This window comes from Lontra canadensis, unplaced genomic scaffold (assembly GCF_010015895.1).
Source record: "Lontra canadensis isolate GAN:19392208 unplaced genomic scaffold, GSC_riverotter_1.0 scaffold16, whole genome shotgun sequence".
Taxonomy (NCBI): Eukaryota; Metazoa; Chordata; class Mammalia; order Carnivora; family Mustelidae; genus Lontra; species Lontra canadensis.
This window is the reverse complement of record NW_022631010.1, coordinates 4,952,355-4,973,107: the sequence shown is the minus strand read 5'-3', so window position 1 is coordinate 4,973,107 and position 20,753 is coordinate 4,952,355. Positions and strand designations below refer to the sequence as shown.

Below are 20,753 nucleotides of genomic sequence, written 5' to 3'. Positions count from 1 at the left end.
GGACACACCATTTATTCTTCACAACATACTATGAAATGGGTATTTTTTTAGTTGTCTCTTTCAATAAACCCTTATAGAGTATTATGTGCCAAGTTCTGCTCCAGGCACTGATATGGCCCCAAATGGACAGACACAGGTCCCGCTTTCCTGGAGGACATTGGAGTGGATGGAAACAAACAATAATCAAATTAATATTATGATGGAAATAAATAGGATCTATTCCCACATAGGGTTTAAAATAATTTATTCTATCTACATGAGCTAGGAACCCCAAACTAAGAATTAACACGGTAATCCGAGACAGAGAGCTGAGGGGACCAGCAAAACCAACTCAACCCATTTTGGAGGGACCTACCCTCAACCTAGGCTGCACAAGTGGTCCAGAGACAAAGCTTGTCTACAGAGGCATTCAGAATTCAGAATTACAAGGGAATCATGTACCATAAGTGAGAGTCAGCAGACAACATCAACAGCAGGGTTAGGTCCCTCTTTTCCCAACAACTTCAGATGAAGATAACAACAAAGTGTTTTGGGAAGAATTTAGTTCATAAAAGAAGGAATTAAAAAACAGAAAAGAAAAGACTACTAAAAAAAGGCAGATTCAAAAAAGAACTAAACAGAATTCACAGAAGTAAAAATGAAAGCAAATGTTTATAAATTAAAGAAAAAAAGAGCGTACCTTTAGAGTAGTCCCAGAGCTAGGGCAGTGGGTACAGGACCTAGGGAGGCAGACTGGTACTCGGTGGGAGGAAAGTGCTGTACAGAATTCTCCCCAGCAAGCACTCAGTGGAGTGAGGAGGCACAGCCACCAGCTTGGAGGCAGGAGCTGGGGCTCTTGGCGAGCCTGTGATCCACCAAGCAGGAAAAGGGGTCCCTACAGGAAGCCAGGACACCTGGGATCTAACCCCAACTCTACCAACCTTTCTATGTGAACTTGGGCCTCATCCTTTCCATCTTAGGTAGGATGAGACTCAAAATAGTTACCAAACTGAGTTGTAAGAAATGTCACATTTCTTGGGCCCCTGGGGGTTTACAGCCTGAGATGGATTCTGCCACATGCAGAGAAAATTTTGTGTACAATTTCTCCTGGTTCCAAGGTCACTCTTTAGAACCAGAGAGGGTCCGAGAAACTCTCATCTGCCACCTTCATATGCCTCCTAACCAGAGAGGCCAGAAACCATTTCTTGCAGTCAAGTCGCCAGGCTGTGTGTCACATGACCCTGTAATTATAGGACAATTGTCTGGGTCAGAGGTGGGTATCCCAGCCTGAGGCAACCATCTGACAGGACAGTTTGTGGGTATGAAACAGTGTGAAAGAACCTGTGTCCTGGGTGGTGACCAAATGACTCAATCAGATCTCCTCTCAGAGAAGGGGAATTTGCCAACAGATGGGGAGGTCAGACTGTCACAGAACACGGTGTGACAAAGCTCTCCAAAACTCCATACATTCAAACAGCAATTACTTCTTTTCGCTCTTGACTGAGATGGTCTGCAGATCAGCAGCTCTGAGCCTGCTCCATGGGCCTCTGCTCCCCCTGGAATCACTGAGCATGCTTTTCTCTTGGCAGTGACAAAGGATAAGAGAGCAGAGGGAATCATGCAACACTTAAGGCCTAGACTCAAGATGCCACACTGTTGCTTTGGTGTGTACCACCGGACAACGAGAATCATGTGGTGCAGCCCAAAGTGAAGGGGCAGGGACCCACACTCCACCCGCAAAGAGATCCTGCCAAGCATGTGGAGTCAGGGAGGAGTGGAGAAGTGGAAGCCCCAATTCTAGACCAGGAAGGAAGGTAGGTGAGGAGGGGCCATGGGCATGGAGGGGCCCAGGGGGAAGGTGGCAAGCAGAAACAAGGAGATGACAGGAGCCCGAGGCAGAAAAAAAATTGCTACAGCATTGCTGGGAGACAGAGAAAGAACAAGAGAGATGGTCATTTCAGAATGACAGCTGAAGGATGATTTAGGACCACCAGCATTTTTTGATCTATTCTAGACCAGGCATCAGGCTAAGCCCCTGACATGCATAACTCTGTTTCGTCCTCAAAACCGTATGGCTGCAGTTCCCAAACCATGTGCCCCAGCACCCTGAGACACTGCAGAAAACTCAGAGATGCTGCAAGATATTTTACAGTTCTGAGGGAGATACAATGACATCTGCCAGTTACTGGCCGAACTACTATTAATTAAGTTGTTTGAACCTAGCTGCTTAATAAACAAGCCTCTGGTATTTCTTTGAGCTTGGCACACTGTGAAAAAATTATGGAGATGCTAAGGGTGCTGTGAGCTTCTGCCCATGAGGTAGGTACCCTTGTTTTCCATGTTTGATAGTTGATAATAGGTAGATCCTACTATTAACCTCTTTAACAGAGGAGGGGACTGAGGCTCAAAACATCGTGGATTTTCCTAGGATCCACCCAGCAGGTGAGCAGCAGGGCTGGAACACGAACCTGTTCTCCCTGACTTGTCCCTGACTGGGACGGTCTTGCTCCATGTCTCCCAGGAGTGGAGGGTATGGAAGGTCTCGAGCTGGGCCCAGTGGGTTCTCTGCCTGACACAGTAGTGGTGTTGATAAGACCTCTTGGCAGTTAGAGTCCGACACTCTGTCCTTGGCCTCTAGCACTGATGTCCAATTGCCCTGGAAAGCCATTTCTTGTGGTTAACTTGTTTTGATGCACTTTCATTGATTTTTAATCCCACTCTCAAGATCCTGGCTCACAGCACAGTTTACTTCACAGGCTCAGCAAGGGTTGACACACAGGGACAAAGGGTGCTGGAGCCACGAGGCCTGTAAAGGGAAAACCTTAAACCCTTGAGTGAGGAAAAATGTCCTCACCAAATACAAAAGCCAGAATGGTCACCCATTCATCATCCATGGGCCGCTAATAATATGGCTTCCGTGTCCTAGCCTCTGTCCTGGATGCTGCAGGTCCCTAGTGGTGAGCAAGACAGACCTCACACCAGACCTCTGGGGCCAGTGGTCCAGCTAGTGAGAGGATCCATTAGCAATCAAGTGGTTCAAAAATCATTCTTCACACTACAAGCATGGCACATATATGCAAATATATAATTGATATATATTATGTAATTGATTATATAATATATACTTGATATTTGATATATAATACACATTATATATAATATATAATATACTTTATAGATCATATTATATAATATATATGCCAAAATATATTATATGATACATATAATATAATACACAATACAATATTATATTGTATTATATTATGAATGAATTTGCAAACAAGGAAACTATGGCTCCACTGGACATGTATATTGCCCCCACAAGTCAGCAACTATGGTAAAAATTGCAGGTGTCCTTCAATATCCCTTCTCCCTTTCACACATGGCAAAAGACGACACTTGCAGGCTCCCTCGCAAGTAGGTGTGGCCATGCAATTAAGTCCTGGCCAATGGGATATGAATGGAAGTGAGGTGTGCAATTTCTGGGTTGTGCCTTTAAAAGGAAGGAGGAGGGTTCCCGCCCCCTCCCCTTGTCCTCCTCCTCTTGATTGGAATGTAGACTGAAGGGCTGGAGGTGGGGCAGCCATCTTGGACCATAAGTGGTAAGAAGGCAGAGCAACAAGATGGAAGGAACCTGGGTCTCCTGAGATTGGTGAAGCCACACGCCAAGTATACATTAACATGAAGGAGAAATACGTTCTGTTTTTTTGAAAACACTATTGTTTTGGGTCTTTACTACAGGGTTCCAGCTCCTAAAAATATAGCAGCAGAGCCAGCAGCAGAAGCCAGGCTCCTTGATTTCCCCCGCTCAGGCCCTTTCCATAATCCACCCCCTTCCCCATATATTTTATTTTCTTTCACATGTTTTCTTGTTCATGACCTGAACTGTTCCTCACAGCAGCTCTGTAAAGTCCATAGCAGAGACAGGATGTCTGTGATGCTCACCAAAGAGGCAAGAATGGTAGGTGACCTGCCCTGAGGCACATGGATGGAGCAAGTGGGGTCAGAGATGTTATCTCATTTTACCTCCATGTCTGACTCCTAGTCTAGGGTCCTACTCCATCTTTGGTGCTATCCCTCCTTGTACCCTGGGCACCTTTTGCCCTCACCCCCACTTCTCAAAATATGAGCAAGATGGAAGGTTAGCAGAGAGATGTGTCTGCGTTCTGAGAGCCTTGAGCCCTCCCAGTCTCCCATCCCACCATGAAAGCACATGCTAACACACCAACGGGGGTTGGGGGGTGTGGGCTGAGGATGGAGTCCAGCCACCATGGAGGGCCCAACACCACCTCTCCTTCTGTGGCTGCTTATCTCCTTCTAGCAGCCCCCACTTCAGCCCAGACCTACAAGGCCAGTAATTCAATCACTTGTCTGCTTCCCTGCCCTGTATCTCTGTACCTGTAGGTCCTGAGCCAATGTCCCTCCCCCATCCATAGCCCCTCAACACCCACCTTCGCCATATATGTCCAGGCCTCCTCCTGCAAAACACATCTGACTCTCTACTTAGGAAACATGCTCAACCCATGCAGAGGACAGGCTGGGGGCACAGGAGCATCCCTCACCAATGACAAACAGGGGTCAGTGGGTGAATACCTCCCTTCCCTCGGCTCTCAGGAATCCTTCAGGATGGGGCCCAGGTGCCCATAGCAGTCACATGCCCATTGATGCACCGGCAGTGTATGGGAGGCCTTCCCTTCTCAGTCTCATTTTCCCACTTCTCTACTGTGCTTTCCGGGTCCACCTTCCAGAAAAGCCACTTGCCCTCACATTCTTGTCTCATGTCTACTTCTGGGGGGGAACCAAACCTACAACACATCCTTCTCCTCATGTGCCCCATACACAAGAGTCCCAGGCACCTCTTTCTGAGCCCACCTGTGCTGTATGCAGGTGTCCTTTACACGGTGCACTAGCCCCACGGTACGCAGGTGTCCTACACACACCTGTCCCACGGCCAGTATCCAGTACACAGTCCTACATCCTAGGTCATGATGAGCATAGCCCCTGCCCCCAGTGAGGTGGTGGAGACTCCAGTGAAGCAGAAAGGGGCAGTGGGAAGAATATCCTGGACCCAGCTGACCTTGGGTGTGACTCTGAGGTGAGGTGCCTGCCTGATCCGAGCTCCTGTTCCTCCCCTAGTGGATGAGCTCCAAGTGACAAAGCTGTCATTGATACAGGGGAGACAAGCCCTGTGAAGTACAACACGGGGACAGGGGGCACACAGGAGATGTTCCAGCAAGCCTCCTCCTTTCTTCCTGCACCCACCATCTCCCAGGGGGTGCTTTAAATCCAGGGAACCCCATGTCTCCAGAGCACTGACCCTGGGCTGGCCTGGGAAGAAGGCACGGGGATAAGAGGAGACAAGGGCCCTGTCCTCCTGGAGCTGCCAGGGAGAGGTGCTTGCTTTTGCAAAGCCTGGGGACGTAAGTCTTGATTCCCCTTCTTTCTCTCTCCAGGTTAGGGAGAAATCATAGCATCCAGGTTTTTCATTCTCCAAAGCTGGGAGCTTCTGACAGACTGTGTGGAGAGGAAGGAAATGGAGGCTGAGCTGGCTGAAGATGTGTGTGCATGGGGGTGGGGGTGTGGACACTCCCTCCAGGGCCTGAAGAATGCATGGCCACCAATTCATTTTCTCTAATCCCCGAACCATGCCCTGTTATTGGGATATCAGAGGCACTCCATAAGAGCATCAGAGTGCCAGGAAAACCAGATGAGCTGGGCAGGTTGGGACCCTATATATATATAAATACCACCAGCACTCAGCAGGATGCCCAGAGACAGATGAAAGTGAATGGGGTAGGGGACACTAGGCATGTGGCCAATCAGCGCTGGAACTTTAGGTCTGACGTCCCTGAATCAACCTGGAAGTCAGAGCCCTTGGTTCTGCTTGCACTTCTACTAATCTTCAGTGTGGCCAGAGATCAATCTCTTTACTCTTTGGCACTCAAATTTTCCAAATGCAAAAAAGTGGGAATAATGTCAACAACTTGGAAGTTTTACATGTGCTTTGAAAATTATGATGGGACCTAGCATAGTGGTTATGGGCACCGAGTTGAAGTTTGGATTTTTTTTAAAAGAATGAATGAATGAATTTATGTATGTATGTATGTACGTATGTATGGGAGGAGAGTGCACACTCGTTCCAGAGTGGGAGTGGAGGGGCAAGAAGGGTAGACAGGGAGAGAGAAGAGAATCTCAAGCAGATTCTGTGCTGAGCCTTGAGCCTGACACAGAACTTAATCTTAAGACCTTAAGATCATGACCCTGAGATCATGACCTGAGCCAAAACCAAGAGTTGGACACTTAACCAACTGAGCCACCCAGGCACTCCTGAGGTTTGGATTTGAGTCTGAGGTCTGTGATATATTGACTGTGAGCAAGTAATTAACTTCTCTGTGCCCAGTTGCCTCAGCTTAAAATGAGGAGAATAGCACCTGTATGATAAGGTTGTTAAGGTGATTAAGTGGGCTAATATTTGTAAAGCACTTAGGATAGTGTCTGGTGGGATGCCTGGGTGGTTTAGTTAGTTGAACATCTTCCTTCGGCTCAGGTTATGATCCCAGGGTCTTGGGATCGGGTCCTGCATTGGGCTCCCTGCTTGGCGGGGAGCCTGCTCCCTCTGCCTGCTGCTCCCCCTGCATGTGCACTCACTTGCTCTTGCTCTCTCATAAATAAATAGATAAATATACATAAATAAAATCTTTTTAAAAAAGAATAGTGTCTGGCATATGGGGAGGTTTATATAAAGGTTTGTCAAACACACAAGTAATTCGCTACTATCACTTCATCTCTGTTTAAGTGTTATTACCTCTCCCAGGAACACTCGTCTTTTCTTCCTTCTCCTTCATGCAGCAAGACCTCAATCTTACCTGGGTTATTCTTTCATATCACCCTCCTGGACACACTGTTTCCTGACTTTTCTCACTTGGAACACAGGGGGGCTGACTGGATCTGTATTTTTCAAACTTCAGCCACTCTTGTACCACTTTCTCCGTTTTTGCCTACCCACCTCTACTTTGATTTACTTACATTTGTCTTTAAACTGACCATGTTAGATAGGAACAGACCCTGAGTAACAGAAAATCCCAAGTAATAGTAGTTTATAGAACATAGGAGTTTATTTCTCTCACAAATAAAAGTATGGGAAAATTATCCTAAGCTGGTAGTCCCATTGGTCATCTGGGATCCAGATTCCTTCAATTTTGTTGCTCTTCCATCCATACATGCTTCTACCTCATGGGCCAAGATGACTGCACAAGTTCCAGACATCAGATCTGCATCCTGGCAGCTGGAACAGCAAAAGAAGAGAAGGAAATCATGTCCCCTTCCTTTAAGAACACTCAATACATTTTGCCCACACACCACCTCCTCTAACAGTCTAATGGCTTGCGGTTACACTTAGCCACACCTAACTGCAAGGGAGGCTGGGAAATGGAATCCTTATTTAAAGGGCACTGTGCCAGGTACTGATCAAGGGTTCCACCCCAGTGGGAGAAAGGGAGAGTAAATATTAGAGGAAACCAGCAGATTATGTTGCCCCAATTTTATAGACACTCGTATTTTTTTCTCTCTCAATCTTAGCAATAGTATCCATAATATCTCTGGTTTCACGGGCTAGTTATATATTTTTCTAAAACACATTAAAATACATACCTAGCCATTAAAATGAATAGATATATACATATAGGGGTGCGTGTATAGGTACAGATATAGACATACTCTAGAGGGTGGGAGACTGTTACCAGGACCAGTGACCCAGGCTTCTCGGTATCTATGTAACACCTAAAATCACATTATGCATCATTACTCTTTGAAAAATTCTAGATTAAGTGATGCTCTAATATTCTAGAAGAGTGTGCTCTCTCTCTCTCTCTCTCTCTCTCTCACACACACACACACACAGACTCAGACATCACCAGATAGATACACAAGCAGGAAACTGATTGAAGACTTGTGGCACGCCAACATAACCACAATAACCTCCACAATGGTCTCTGTTTTTGCTCTTTTCCCCTTTGCACCTGGGAGCAGCCAAAGAGAGAATGTTTGCAAAATGGAAATCTGATCATATCATCCCCCTGCTTATCACCTACTGCAGTGTGCATGAGGGGGTCTCCTCGGGTTCAACCATATACACTCAACAGATGACCATAAGCCACACTTGGCGTTGACCTACTCTGAAGGCTATAGGACAGGAACCTTAGCTTGCTAGCAGAGGACTCAATGAGTGCTAGCAACAGGAGCTTCTCTCATTGGGGTCCTTCCTGCCTGCCAGCAGAGTAAAGCATGGGTACAAGGAAATGAGATCCCATCAGTGGGTGCAGGTGGACCTGCCTTGCTACATGAGTCACCATGTTCAGGAAGACCAAAGTAGGATTTTCCACCAGGTATTTACTGTTCCTTCTAGTCCAGATGTAGTTACCAATCTCTTGGTCCTTGTTTTTTAAAAAATTATATAGAACAATTTTAGATTTATAGAAAAAATTGGGAAGATAGTACAGGGTTCCCCTAGACCCAGTTTCCCCTATTATTAACATCTTAGGTTGGTACAGGACATTTGTTACAATTAATGAACCAAATTGGATACATTATTATTAGCTAAAGTCCACACTTACTCAGAGTTCCTTAGTATTTACCTAATGTCCTTTTTCTGTCCAGGATCCCACTGGGGATACCACGCTACATTTAGTTGTCACGTCCCTTCAGGCTCCTCTTGGCTGTGACAGTTTTTCAGACTTGCCCTGTTTTTGATGACCTTGACCATCCTGAGAACTGGTCAGGCATTTTGCATAATGTCCCTCAATTGGGATTTGTCTGATGTTTATCTCATAATTAGGCTGGGGGTTGTGTGTTTTGGGAGGAAGACCTCAGAGGTAAAGTGCCATTCTCAGGATAGCATATCAAGGGTACATGCTATCAACATAAACTGACTGTTGATGTTGACCTTGATCACGTGGCTGAGGTAGGCAGGTTTGTCACGTATCTCTCCTATAAAGTTACCCCCTCCTCACAGTGTCCTCCCTGAAGGGCACTATGCTCAGCCCACCCTTAAGAACTGGGAAGTTATGTTTCCCCTCCTTGGGAATGGAGTATCTACATATTTGGAATTCTGTGTGGAAGATTTATCTTTTCTCCCCCTTCTTTTTCATTTGTCATACTTTAGGCTACAATCCAGTATTATTTATTTGATCAAAATTGTCTAGCTTTGGAATGCTCCCAATGCCCTCCCAATGCCCTCTAAAACACCCCCATCAATGTGTGAGTATGTGTGTGTGTTGTGTGTGTACTGAAGGACCGCCTCACTTCCCGCACTCTAACTTGTTCCACGCTCATCTCCTATATGTCCTGCTCCAGTCCCACAATCAGCCCGTTTCTCCCTGGTTCCTTGTGTTGGTGGATGGTATTAGAAACCAAGTTTGGGCACCACGTGTGCTCTCTGCGATGCAGTATCATTGTCTAGGCTCTCTGAGCTGACAGAGGAAGGAAATGTACATGTGTATACTAACTAACCTGTGTGCACACACATAAGCCATGAATATTTCTGTATGTAATCTTCTGCAGCTAAATTAAGCTAAAGATGAGTTCATACTGATAGCTCCAGTTGTTGTTGGTTTTTTGGGTTTTTTTTTTTTAAGATTTCATTTATTTATTTCTGAGAGAGAAAGAGAGAGCGCAAGCAGGGGGAGGAGCCGAAGGGGAGGGAGAGAGACAAGCAGACTCCTTGCTGAGCAGGGAGCCCAGTGGAGGGCTAGATCACTGGACCCTGAGATCTAGACCTGAGCTGAAGTCAGACGCTTACCCACTTAACCATCTGAACCACCCAAGCGCCCCTGAGTCTCCAGTTTGAATCAATTACCACATGTCTCATTCCAGCTTCTTCCTCAGGGGTCATTTTTATCATAGCAATGTTGCCTAGTAACATAGTGGACACATGTTTATCTGTTTCCAAGGAAACAGAGCTAGATAGTTAACCAAAGGTCAAATTCTCCTGCAAAAGCAGAAGAGGTTTTGTTAACCCTTTACTTACCAGCATCAGTGGTTCCCACTGCTCTGTGGGTAAGAACAAACTCCGTGGCCTAGGAGGTCTGCAACCACCTGGCTTGCCGACAACAGTCCATCCTTATCTCCTCCCATGTTCCTCCTCCGCAACCACCTCTGCCAAGCCTCACACCGTTCCACTTCTCTCCCAGGACCTTTGCACATGCCAGTCCCTCTGCTAGGCAGGCCTCTTTTTCCTGCCCTCTTTATCTGGCTGCCCCTCTTCATCCTTTGGACCTCAGCCCAATCCTTGCTTCTGCAGGGGATCCATCCCCATCTCCGGGACTAGGTCGGCACCCTGCCCCAGGCTCGGCACAGCACTGCCTGCTTTTGCTTTATGGCATTTATGACGGAAGAGGTGTTACATTTTCTCGCCCTTTCCTCCCAGTAGAATACTAGCTTCTTGAAGGTACGGCTGAAGTTTCCCTAGTTAACCAGTATATAACAGGCACTTTAAGGAAATATGGGCTCACTTGCTTCATTCCTCATTTAATATGTATTTATCAGGGGCTTTCTATGGGTTGGCCTCTTTTCGAGTCTCCGGGATACACGAGAGAGGGAAACAGGCAAAGCTTCTGCCTCCTGGTACTTACTTTTTAGTGGGGGTGACAAAAAAACAAACAAATAAGCTCTTGGCAGGCGTTGATCAATGCTACGGAGAAAAATTCAGACTTAAGGAGTAAGGGATGCTGGGGCAGTGCTGGTTTTAAAAGGATGGTCTGAGAGGGTGTCTCTGAGACGGGGGCATCTGACCAAGGACTTGAAGGGAGTGGGGGAGCGAGCTCTGGAGCTATCAGGAGGTAGAACGTTCAGGGAACAGGCAACAGCAAAGGCAAAAGCTCTGAGGCAGGACTGCGCATGACTGTGGGAGGGGCCTGGGGGCGCTTTACGCTGAGGTCTCAACCAATCAGCAGAGCCCTTACTCCGTCCATTTCACAGATGAGACCACCCAGGGTTGTGGCAGTGCTGGGAGGCGTGCGGGAGTCTGGCCCCACACCTAGCTTCCCCGCAGAGTCTGGAACAGGAGGCCAGGCCTCCGAAGGCAGGGAGAGACTGAAGCCTCCCCATTCCCGAGGTCCCTCGCAGGTCTCCACCACCCCGGCCTCAAAGGCTCAGGCCCCCAGTCTCCAGGGAGGCCTCTGGCATCCTGCTTGGCAGGGACTGCACAGGCCTTTGGAGCAGGACGTGTCAGGCTCTCCCATGAGGTGGCTGAGGAGTCAGGACAGGACATCCTCTTCTGCCTTTCCTTCCAAGTGGCCGAACGCGGCTGATCTTCTGAAAGCCCCCAGAGCCCGCATTTTCATGATCCCACTGATAGAGGTGAGCGCTGAGGCTCACAGAGGTGAGATGACCTCTCTGAGGACATGCAGGTGAGCTGGCCTCCAAGTCTTAGTGGAAACTCCATGTTCTCCGGACTGAACTTCCCTCGGGGCTTGTCCTGGGCCTTCAGAGGCGGAGTGTCACCTTCACTTTCGTGCTCTGGGCCCCTCTCTTCATGCCACCTTAATCTAGGCCCTGTAGAGGAAAGAAATAGCTAGCGCCTACCCACCTTTCATCCACGCATACGGGTTCTAGGGGATCAGACAGGGGCCCTGTGCTCCAGGAGTGGCCAGTCCGATGAGGGAGGCTGACCCGCAGAGAAAATAACTTTCAGAGATCAGAGCGATAGTGCAGGCAAAGGACCGGCGCAGCGGAAGGGGCCTGAAGGCGGCTTCCCAGGGGAGGAGGCACTGCAGCTAGGCCTTGGAGGGCGACGGTGTGTGTAGCCATGGGCAGTTCCCCAAGAGAACGCCCACCTTGGACTGTGCACCTCACTGTCCCACAAAGAAGAGCAAGGAAAGGGAGGGGGGTTCGTCAGAAGCTTCCTTTCAGCCTTCAGGTGGCGCCGTTGAGCCACGGAGCCGCACGCGCCTGGGAAGACTGTCCCGACCTCAGGACCTGGGAGAGGACCCAGGTCTCACCTGGGGGCTGTGCGCGTAGGAGAGTGTCCGGGAGGAGGGAGCGTCGCGACTTTGCACCGCTGGGGCGGCTTAACCGGGTTGCGGCGGGGGGGGAGGCAGGCGGCGGGGGAGGGGTCTCCCTCAGCACCCACCCCCGCGCCCCGCCCCTGCACCCGGCCCCGCGGGCTCAAAGCTTCAATTCCCAGAGCCTGGGCGCAGGCGAAACAGATAAGCCCTCGGGGGACAGGGAGGGGCTGGAGCCCGATCCCCCGCGGGCCCGACATCCAGCCTGCTACCCGCCTCCCGGTCCCTCCCCGCGCTAACTCTCCCGGAGCCCTCGCCGGCCGCGGGCGGAGCTCGATCGGCGGCGCTCGGAGCTCCCGGGCCCCCGCCCCTGCCCCTCCTTCCCCGGAACCCCCAGCGGCCGCCGCCGTAGAGCCCCGCGCGGCGAGAGCAGGTACGTGCGCCTTGGTAGCGGCTCCGGGCCGTGTCGGGCCGGGCCGGGGAGGGGGCGGGAGCCGGGGAGGGTGAGGCAGTGGCGGCCGGGCCCGCGCGCGCCGGGGCTGCGACGCAGCGGAGACACCGGCGGACGGGCGCCGGTGCGGGGAGGCGGGCGGGCGCCCGGGGAGGACTCGCCCCTGCCCCGGCCCACGGGGCCGCTGGTGCCCGCGTCTCCCGCGCGCGGAGACGGGGAGGGAGGCCCGGCGCAGGTACGCACGCGGACCGGGAACGGCTGGGGCCGGCAGGAGGCCGAGGGCCCCAGGCGTGGAGGGCCGGCTGGGAAGAGCTAGCCTGACCTCGCGGCCCGGCCGAAGGACACGCGGCGAGGGGACCCGGGCGCACGCGGGTCCCCGAGGAGCCGGGCCTCCCCGGGCCGCCTGGCCGCTCTGCTACTGGCGCCGCCCGGCCCGGTCCGGCCTGGCCCAACCCCGCTGCGTTTGTGGTCAAGGGCAGGAGCAGGGGGTGTGAGCTGCCGGCAGACTGGCGCGCCGTGCGTCTGGCAGCCGGGGTGCGGGGGTTTTCAGCGTGGAACTTTGGGTATAACAGCGTGGACCTGCGTGTGCGTATGTGCGCGCCCCGAGGCTTTGTGTACAACTCGTGCGTGTGTGTATCGATTGGGTTTTGTGAAGCTTCACCCACGGCCGCTGTGCGTCTGTCTCCCCGCGTGTTAGTGCGTGTGCGGGGAGGGGGTGGGGTGCTGGGCTCCCGGAGGGGCTCGGTGGGTACCGTCTTGAGGAGGTAGTTAACTGTGTGTGCGTAACAAGCTCTACCCCTTCCCCGGGTGTGAGTCCCAGTGTGGTCTGCGGATCTGTGGGTCGCACTGCGTGGTTTCCCATGTCTCTGGGTGCTGCCTGTAGAAAAGGTCCTTGGGGGTGTGAATGTATATCCGGGGTGTGTGTCTTTCGGTTCTGTTGGGCTGCAGATGAAATTGGAGTGATTGGAGTGTTACTGGTACCATTGGAGGGAGGAGGGGTGTGCGGTGAGCAGTGGACACCAGCATCTTTGTCAGTTTCTGCTTGTGTGTGGGGGGGGTGGTAATTGACTGGGCATTCCCATGTATGACTGGTGGGGACTGGTGGGGATCTCTGAATCTGTGTGGGAGACATCACAACTCCGGGTGACAGGGAGCCTCTTTTTTCCTCTGCCCTTTTCCTAACTCTGGCATCCTGAGAAAAAGTTTCAGGTTCCTGCTAGCTGAAAGCCCTGCTCCCAGAATGTGGGTGCCCTTAGTTTCCTTGGGATACGGAGGTATCAGGATGGGTGCTGAAGATCTGGGTGGAGGGGGGGCATATCTGGACACCTAGTGGAATGGTCACCGCCCCTCCCTGTTTGTGGTGGCACTCAGGAAAATGATTTTGCTGCCAAGACTGAAAAAAAGAAAAAAGCCAGCCGGCACACCACACCACACCACACCTCTCCTCTCCTTTTACTGGAAAGTGGGGACAGCCTGGGCAGAGCCTGGCTCTGAGTAGATACCCTGCTTCCCTGGGGTGGGGGAGGGATTGTCTTCCCTGCGGCCAGTTGCCAAGCCATTCCTGAGGGCTGGCTGTGTTCCAAGCCAGGGGGCTGGGACCTGGACAGGATTCCAACACATCCCTGCCCTCAAGCTGCTCACTGTGGCCTTAAACGGTGGGACCAAGTAGAGTCTACAGGTGGGGGCTGGAAGAGCCAGTGAGGGAGGGTGGAATGATGCCATGGGTGCAGAGAATGCAGGTCTGCAGGTTTGTAAGAAGTAACAGTTCTTAGGAAAACCATGTTGAACTTCTGACCCCCGGGGGCATGCCAGGGGAGCTTGCCCCGGTTTGTAAAGTGGAGGTAGTAATTCCTGCTTGTGGGGCTGGTAAAAGGTTACAGGAGAGACTCCTGAGCTGAAGTGCCTACTGTCAGGCGGGTGCTTGGTAAACGTTTATTAAATTGGAACTCAGGCAAGAAGGCCGTGGTGCTAGGAATGGGTTGTAAGTGGAAACAGGCTTTGTACTCACATGAAAGGCCCGGTTGTGCTAAGAGGAGGTGTCTGCTGCAAAGTCCACGTTGGAAGCAAGATCAGAAGGATTGAAAAACGTGCCTTCTTGCACTGAGGTTCCATGAGTTTCATTCATTCATTCGTTCCATTCATTTGCACTTCACTTGCTCATATTCTCTCACTCACACACACACGCATGCACACACGCATGCACGCACACACATAGAACCACAGGGCACAGGAGAGCACAGTCAGGTTTGGGAATGCAGAGAAACGTCTTGACTTGTATGTGTGTGTAGACTAACCACGGCATGTGAGCCCCTCTGTACTTGGGGGTCTCTGTATGTAGGGCACCGGGACTTGGGTCTGTGTGCCTGGAGCCCTGGGCGTGTATGCCCCCAGGATGTCTGTGTGTGCAGGGAAGGCTAAGGTGGGGAAGGGGCCTGAGGTGAGAGCTGGGAGCTGGGGCAGCACTGGCTGTCCCTGAGGGAGGACGCCGTCCACTCCAGTGGAGGGCGGCTGTGAGGGAATGAGAGCCTGCGTGGGCCACAGTCTTCCATTTTACGAGAGAAGCCAGGAATCCAAAGTTTAAAATGTAAAATCTTTTGCTTTTTATATATTGGCAACTACTTCAAAAACAACAGACCAGAAACAACAAAAAAGCAAAACTTCTGCCAGCCAAATATGGTCCGTTGGCTGAAGCTGGCATTCTCTGACAGGAATGGACATGTGCAGTCTGTGTGTGTGGGTGTGTGTTCGGATCCTTGGGTGGGGTGTCTCCTCTTTGAGCGGACACTGCCCCTTCCTACCCTCCCCCTCAGCTCCCTTCCGTGATACCCATCCAGGCCCCTGCCATCTTCTACATCCATAAAGGCATTAGGCTTTGACCTCAGTTATGGCTCTCAAATGGGCTCCTTCCTCTTCACCCTCTCAGCCACCATCCCTGCCGCCCCCGACCACAGCAGATTCCTTCCAGGACTCCTGATCTCCACCCTTCTCCTGTCCTGTCTTCCACGTAGGAAGGAGCCTGAGAGAGCTTCCTGAAACCTAGGCAGATGTCAGCACTCTCTGCCCACACCTCAGCTCCCTGGCTCCTTGGTCTGGCCTCCAGAGTCCTTTGAGGGCTGGTGCCAGCTGCCCTCTGAGGCACCGCTCTCTAGAATGCCTTCACCATACCCCCAAGCTGGGGGATTTCCACTCATCCTCTGAGATCCAGTTCAAATGCCATCAACTTCTAGAAACTTCCCTTTCTTCTCTTTGTCCCCACACCATCGTCCTCATCTCTGCCCCTCTCCTCACCCATAGTCACACTTGTTTCATTAATTGAACTGGCTGGGGCCTTACATTATTTTATGAACTCCCCACATCAAGCCACAGGGAGGCATTTCACTTATTCCCATTTAACAGATGAGAACATTGAGTCTGGAGGGGTCACATCACTTGTCCAAGTTGGAGTGGTGAAGCTGGGATTTGAACCTGAGACTCACTGTGTGAATGATAGCTTACTGAGCACCTACTGTTCTGAGTCCTTTGAATGGATGATGTCAGTTGCTACGCCGATCCCATTAAGTAGGAAGGAGTAGTGTTACAATCACTTAATAGTCTGGGAAACTGAGGCCAGAGAGGGTAAGTAGATTGTCCAAAGCCATGTGCCAGCCAGTGATGAAGCAGGGTCCTGGCCTGGATTGGATGACTCTGTCATTGTCTGAGTCCCCATCTCCACGTCTGTCTGGCAGGCTCTTGCAGGTGGGAACTGTGCCCGGCCATCCTAACATCGCTCCCAACCAAGCCTGAGGCCCGGCGCCAGCAGGCTCCTGGTAGAGTTTTGTTAAATTTGCCTTTCTCTCTTCTCTTCTAGCTGCCAAGGGCCAAGGGATGAGTGGGGGCCCACCTTCCCAATGGCATCTCCCCCCGGTCTGGAACTGAAGACACTACGTAATGGCCCCCAGATCCCAAGGAGACCAGCTCCTCTGGGCCCGGCGGCTGCGCCCAGGGAGGGTGTGGAGAACGTCTGCTTTTCCTCAGAGGAGCACGAGACCCATTTCCAGAACCCAGGGGACACCAGACTGGGTAGATCCCCCAGTCCCTCAGCAGGGGGCCCCTCACGGCCCCGATCCCAGCGATCCCAGCGGGACGATCTATCCCTGCGTTCTGAAGAGGGGCCGGGCCTGGAGCCCGTGAGCCGCCCAGTGGATTACGGCTTTGTTTCTGCTCTGGTTTTTCTGGTGAGTGGGATCCTCCTAGTGGTGACAGCGTACGCCATCCCCCGTGAGGCCCGCGTCAACCCTGACACAGTGACGGCGCGGGAGATGGAACGACTAGAGATGTACTATGCCCGCTTGGGCTCCCACCTAGACAAGTGCATCATCGCGGGCCTGGGGCTGCTCACTGTGGGCGGCATGCTTTTGTCAGTGCTGCTGATGGTCTCCCTGTGCAAGGGGGAGCTCTACCGCCGGCCCACCTTCGTCCCTGGCAGGGGCTCCCGGAAGACCTATGGCTCCATTAACCTGCGCATGAGACAGCTCAATGGGGAAGGAGGCCAGGTGCTGGTGGAGAATGAGGTTGTCCAGGTCTCAGAAACCAGCCACACCCTCCAGGGCTCTTAAGTAAGAGCCCACCCTATCTGGCTGCTTTGGCTTCAGGGCTGCAAGGCCCCCTGAGAGCCTGGGGTTGCAGACTGAGCTCCACAGAGGGCCCTGCAGGAGGGGCCTTGGGTGCTGGAGGGGGAGTCCTGGGGCCAGATCCAGGTGGCAGGTGGGAGAGCACCCCCCCCATCTGTCGGCAGCTTGAGGTTTTGCATTATTTGGAGGATGGCTTCTGTTGCTAAAAATACAAAAGTTTGGAAACCACTGCCCATGGAGGATGAGGTTTCTTGGTGTTTCCAAGGATTGAGAGCCATCTGAAAGGCTGCCCCTCCTGTTCCCCATGGCTTGGGGAATTTCGGAATCTCTGTGGTCCTCATCAGCCAAGTGTGGGTGTTGGGCGACCTTGGAGGGACCCCCTGTTAGCCCTGACCATCTCTTGGGAGGTGGCTTACCAAAGAGAGGAGAAATCAGTACCGAGGTGACTGTCCTCTCTCCAGGTCTCAGTCCCCCACCTGTGAAGTGAGAGGGTTGGGCTTGGTGATCCCCAGGGCCCCTCCAGTTCTGCCCAAGGAATGGGAGCCCAGTAGATCTCTGCCTCTGGCCACCTCTACAGGAAAGAGGGTGTTCGGCAGCTGCTCACCATTCTTTGTGACATTTTCTGGTCTGGCTTCAGTGGCTACCACTGTCACACATGCAGCAGCTCGCATGATCCTGTGCATGATCCTTAAGAGGGGAGCCTCTCAAGTCCCCTGGTTAGGCAGGGTTCAAGTCCAAAATTGGCTACAGCCTGATTTGGATCTTGGGATTGAATTACCTACAGTGACCAGATCTTAGCACACGTCTAGCAAGGTCAAGTGCATAGTTTTCACCAACCCCCCTGATAGGAGGGCTTTGTTGTATTTCCGTGGACATGATATGGGCTCCCAGTACCTCCCCCTTCTCAATATTATGTTTCCATGCCTCACCTTATTCTGGTAGCAGAAAAAAAAATTTTTTTAATGCCAAATTTGTAACCTCCCTACTCCCCTTTAGCAGTAAAGTGAGCCCCAATGTATGTAGGAGAAATCAGGTATGTTCTGGTGGCTTAGAAGCTCCCAGTGACCACTCTGTGTCCCGTTTTTCCTGTGGCATGTTTGCAGGCTCTGTCCAGACTCCTCTGACCAGGAAAGAAGTGGGCCATGGCAGGACAGGGAGCTCCAGGTGCTTGAGGACTGGGGGAGGCATCGCCCCGTATGAACAACCCTAGGGGGCTTCGAGAGTACATGCCTTCTAGGCCCCCCTGGTGTGAAGACTCTGAAGGGTCATTTCTGTGAGTCCCCTGACCCCACACAGGTCCTGTTCCGTCTCCATTGGCCGTGTGGGTCCTGGATCCTAACTGTCTCTTGGGAGTGGGAGGGTGGGGTGGGAATGGGGTCTGTGGGCTAGAGTAGCCCCGATTGGCTGTAACCTGAGCCTTCGCTCTGACGAGCTGAACATCTGGGCAATGTAACATCACAGCTTCTAGGACAGATCAGATATCTGCTCCTGCTGGCGGGTTTTGCCAGGAGCAGAGGGTCGGGGGAGGACTGGAGGGGACAAGGGCTCTTCAGTGTGGCCTGCTGGGTTGCCTTCCTGGCGCTGAAGGGGTGTGGTTTGAAAAGAACAAAGCCTCAAGTGGGTAGAAGATGCCCAAGTCAGGGCTTCCCTGATGTATCGCTTCCCCTACCTGCACTATAGGGGAGGAGCGCAAGCACAAAGCGGCGGGAGCTGTTCTAGGTAAACTAGTTTGAGCTGAACATTCCAAATGATGGGCTGAGGCTTTCCAGTCCCTACAGTGATGATAATACAAATAATGGTCCAAGCCATGTGGATTACCATGGCGGCAGCAGGGGGTGTGGGGGGAGGGCTTGTTTCACTCAAACCTGTTGAGTGGATGCATCTGGGACCATTAGTGCCTATCAGTTTAAAGGCAGTGAATTGTATTTAGAGGCTAAGTGTGTTGGAAGATGGAATCCCGGGAACCTCAGGTTCTCTCCAAGCCAGAGAAGCCTGCTTTGCATCCTAATGCAGAAACTCCTTTAGAAAATGTGTATAATGGATCGAGGCAGTCATTACCTTGTCAGTAAATTAAGAAAACTTGAGAGATGCCAAAAACATTTCCCCAAGACGGCAGCTGAGCTCTCCCAGTCAGTGGGGGCAGAAATAGGTTTAGGAAAGAATCAGGGAGGAGTGCAGGACAGGGGGCCGAGAACTTTATAGGTTTTCTGGGGGGTAGGTGTGACGTCTCAGGGGACCCTGTGGTCACTGGAACGTGCTTTGCATGCAGGAATTGCCTCTCCTACCGGACATGCTACTGTGGTCCCCCCCTCAGACTTGCTTCCCTAGTGTGTTAGATATCTGCTTGAGTTGGTAAACCTGGTTTTAATGCAGTCTCTGCCATTTCCTGGCTGTGTGACCTTGGGCAAACTACTCCACCTCTCTGAGTATTGTGTTCTTTATCCCACTTTATGAAGTGGGAGAGTTATGAGGTCCAGTCACTAAGGTCACTCCTTTCCCTCTTCAGTTTGGGATAACTGTATTAGGCCTAAAATCTGCCTTCTCTCCTACATCATCCTACCCATGAGCATATCTGCTTGGTTCTGCATTAGGAATCTGCCCCTGACCGACCACCCATCAGCCACAATTACCGGCTCCACGCTGCACATCACTATTCTAATTTCGCTCCTGTCCATGCTCTGGGCCCAGTTCATCTTTGCTCTGCAGCCAGACAGACTTAATTGGGTCAGGTCCCTCCTCTGCTCAAAACCCTCCTATAGCTCCCTCTCACTCTGGGCAAAGGCCAAAATTCTCCCTCTGACCAGAGGTGGATGTACTGTCCAGGCCCCTCACTTGCCCCAGGCACCCTGAGTCCAAGTTTTATTTGTAATTTTGATTTTTTAAAAGGATGGTTCCTTAAATTGCATACATTCAGGTCCCCCTAGACATGGGTCCATCCCTCATGGCGGCCCATGAAACCCTACACGATCCGGTCCCTGTGGCTCTCTGACCTTATTTCTCACCCCTTGCCTTCTTGCTCACCCCAACCAAACTTGTTTCCTTGCTGTTCCTCAGCCCTGCCAGGCACACTCCCACCTCAGGGCCTTTACAAGTGCTACCAGGGAGGCATTTCCCCTTGATAGGTGCAAGGCCCACTTGCTTACCTCCTTAGGGGCTTATTCAAATATTACCTTTTTCAATGAGTCCTCTGCTGACTGCCTAATTAAAATAGCACCCTTTCCCCCAACTCAACCTCATTCTCTCTTTCCCTTCCCTGCTTTATTTTTCTCCAGAGCACTAATCGCCACTCAGCCAGCTGTGTTTTATGCTTCTTGTTTCTCTAACCCACCACCTCCCCCACTGGATTGCAAGCAGCATGAGGGCCCAGGGCTAGAACAGTACCTGACACCTGGTGGATGCTCAGTGTTGAATGAGTGAATGAATGAATGAATGAATGAATGAAACCCGTTTCCTCCACCTGCTGTGTGGCAGCCAGGCCCTGGGCAGGGTCCCAGAGACCCACAGCCCCTACCTCACTCCCTGAACTCCCTTTAGGGCAGAAGATCCTGTGGCTGGAAGGAGGGACAATTTGTCCCTGGGACCTGAAGTTGGAGCTTCGGAACCTATTTGCCTTCCTCTCTCAGGCCCTTGGTACTGCTTTATGTGGGAGAGGTAGAGGGCTTTCTCCTCTGATGGAGGAAGACTGTTCTTCCCCAGCCTTATTGGAGATGGGTT

At 51.6% G+C, this 20,753-nt stretch overlaps 1 protein-coding gene across 4 annotated transcripts; it reads left to right on the top strand.

The window, feature by feature from the left end:
• Window positions 1–10,872: 10,872 nt before the first annotated feature.
• Window positions 10,873–17,268, top strand: TMEM74B (transmembrane protein 74B). Of its 4 annotated transcripts, none has more exons than XM_032859005.1 (2): window positions 10,873–11,384; window positions 16,277–17,268. In XM_032859005.1, the coding sequence occupies exons 1-2, from the start codon at window positions 10,873–10,875 to the stop codon at window positions 17,022–17,024; spliced, it is 1,260 nt and encodes a 419-aa protein (XP_032714896.1). In that variant the 3' UTR covers window positions 17,025–17,268. The 4 variants fall into 4 exon arrangements, with proteins under 4 accessions (XP_032714896.1, XP_032714894.1, XP_032714893.1 ...); XM_032859003.1 differs by lacking the exon at window positions 10,873–11,384 and adding an exon at window positions 11,913–11,968; XM_032859002.1 differs by lacking the exon at window positions 10,873–11,384 and adding an exon at window positions 12,115–12,411.
• The last annotated feature ends 3,485 nt before the right edge of the window (window positions 17,269–20,753 follow it).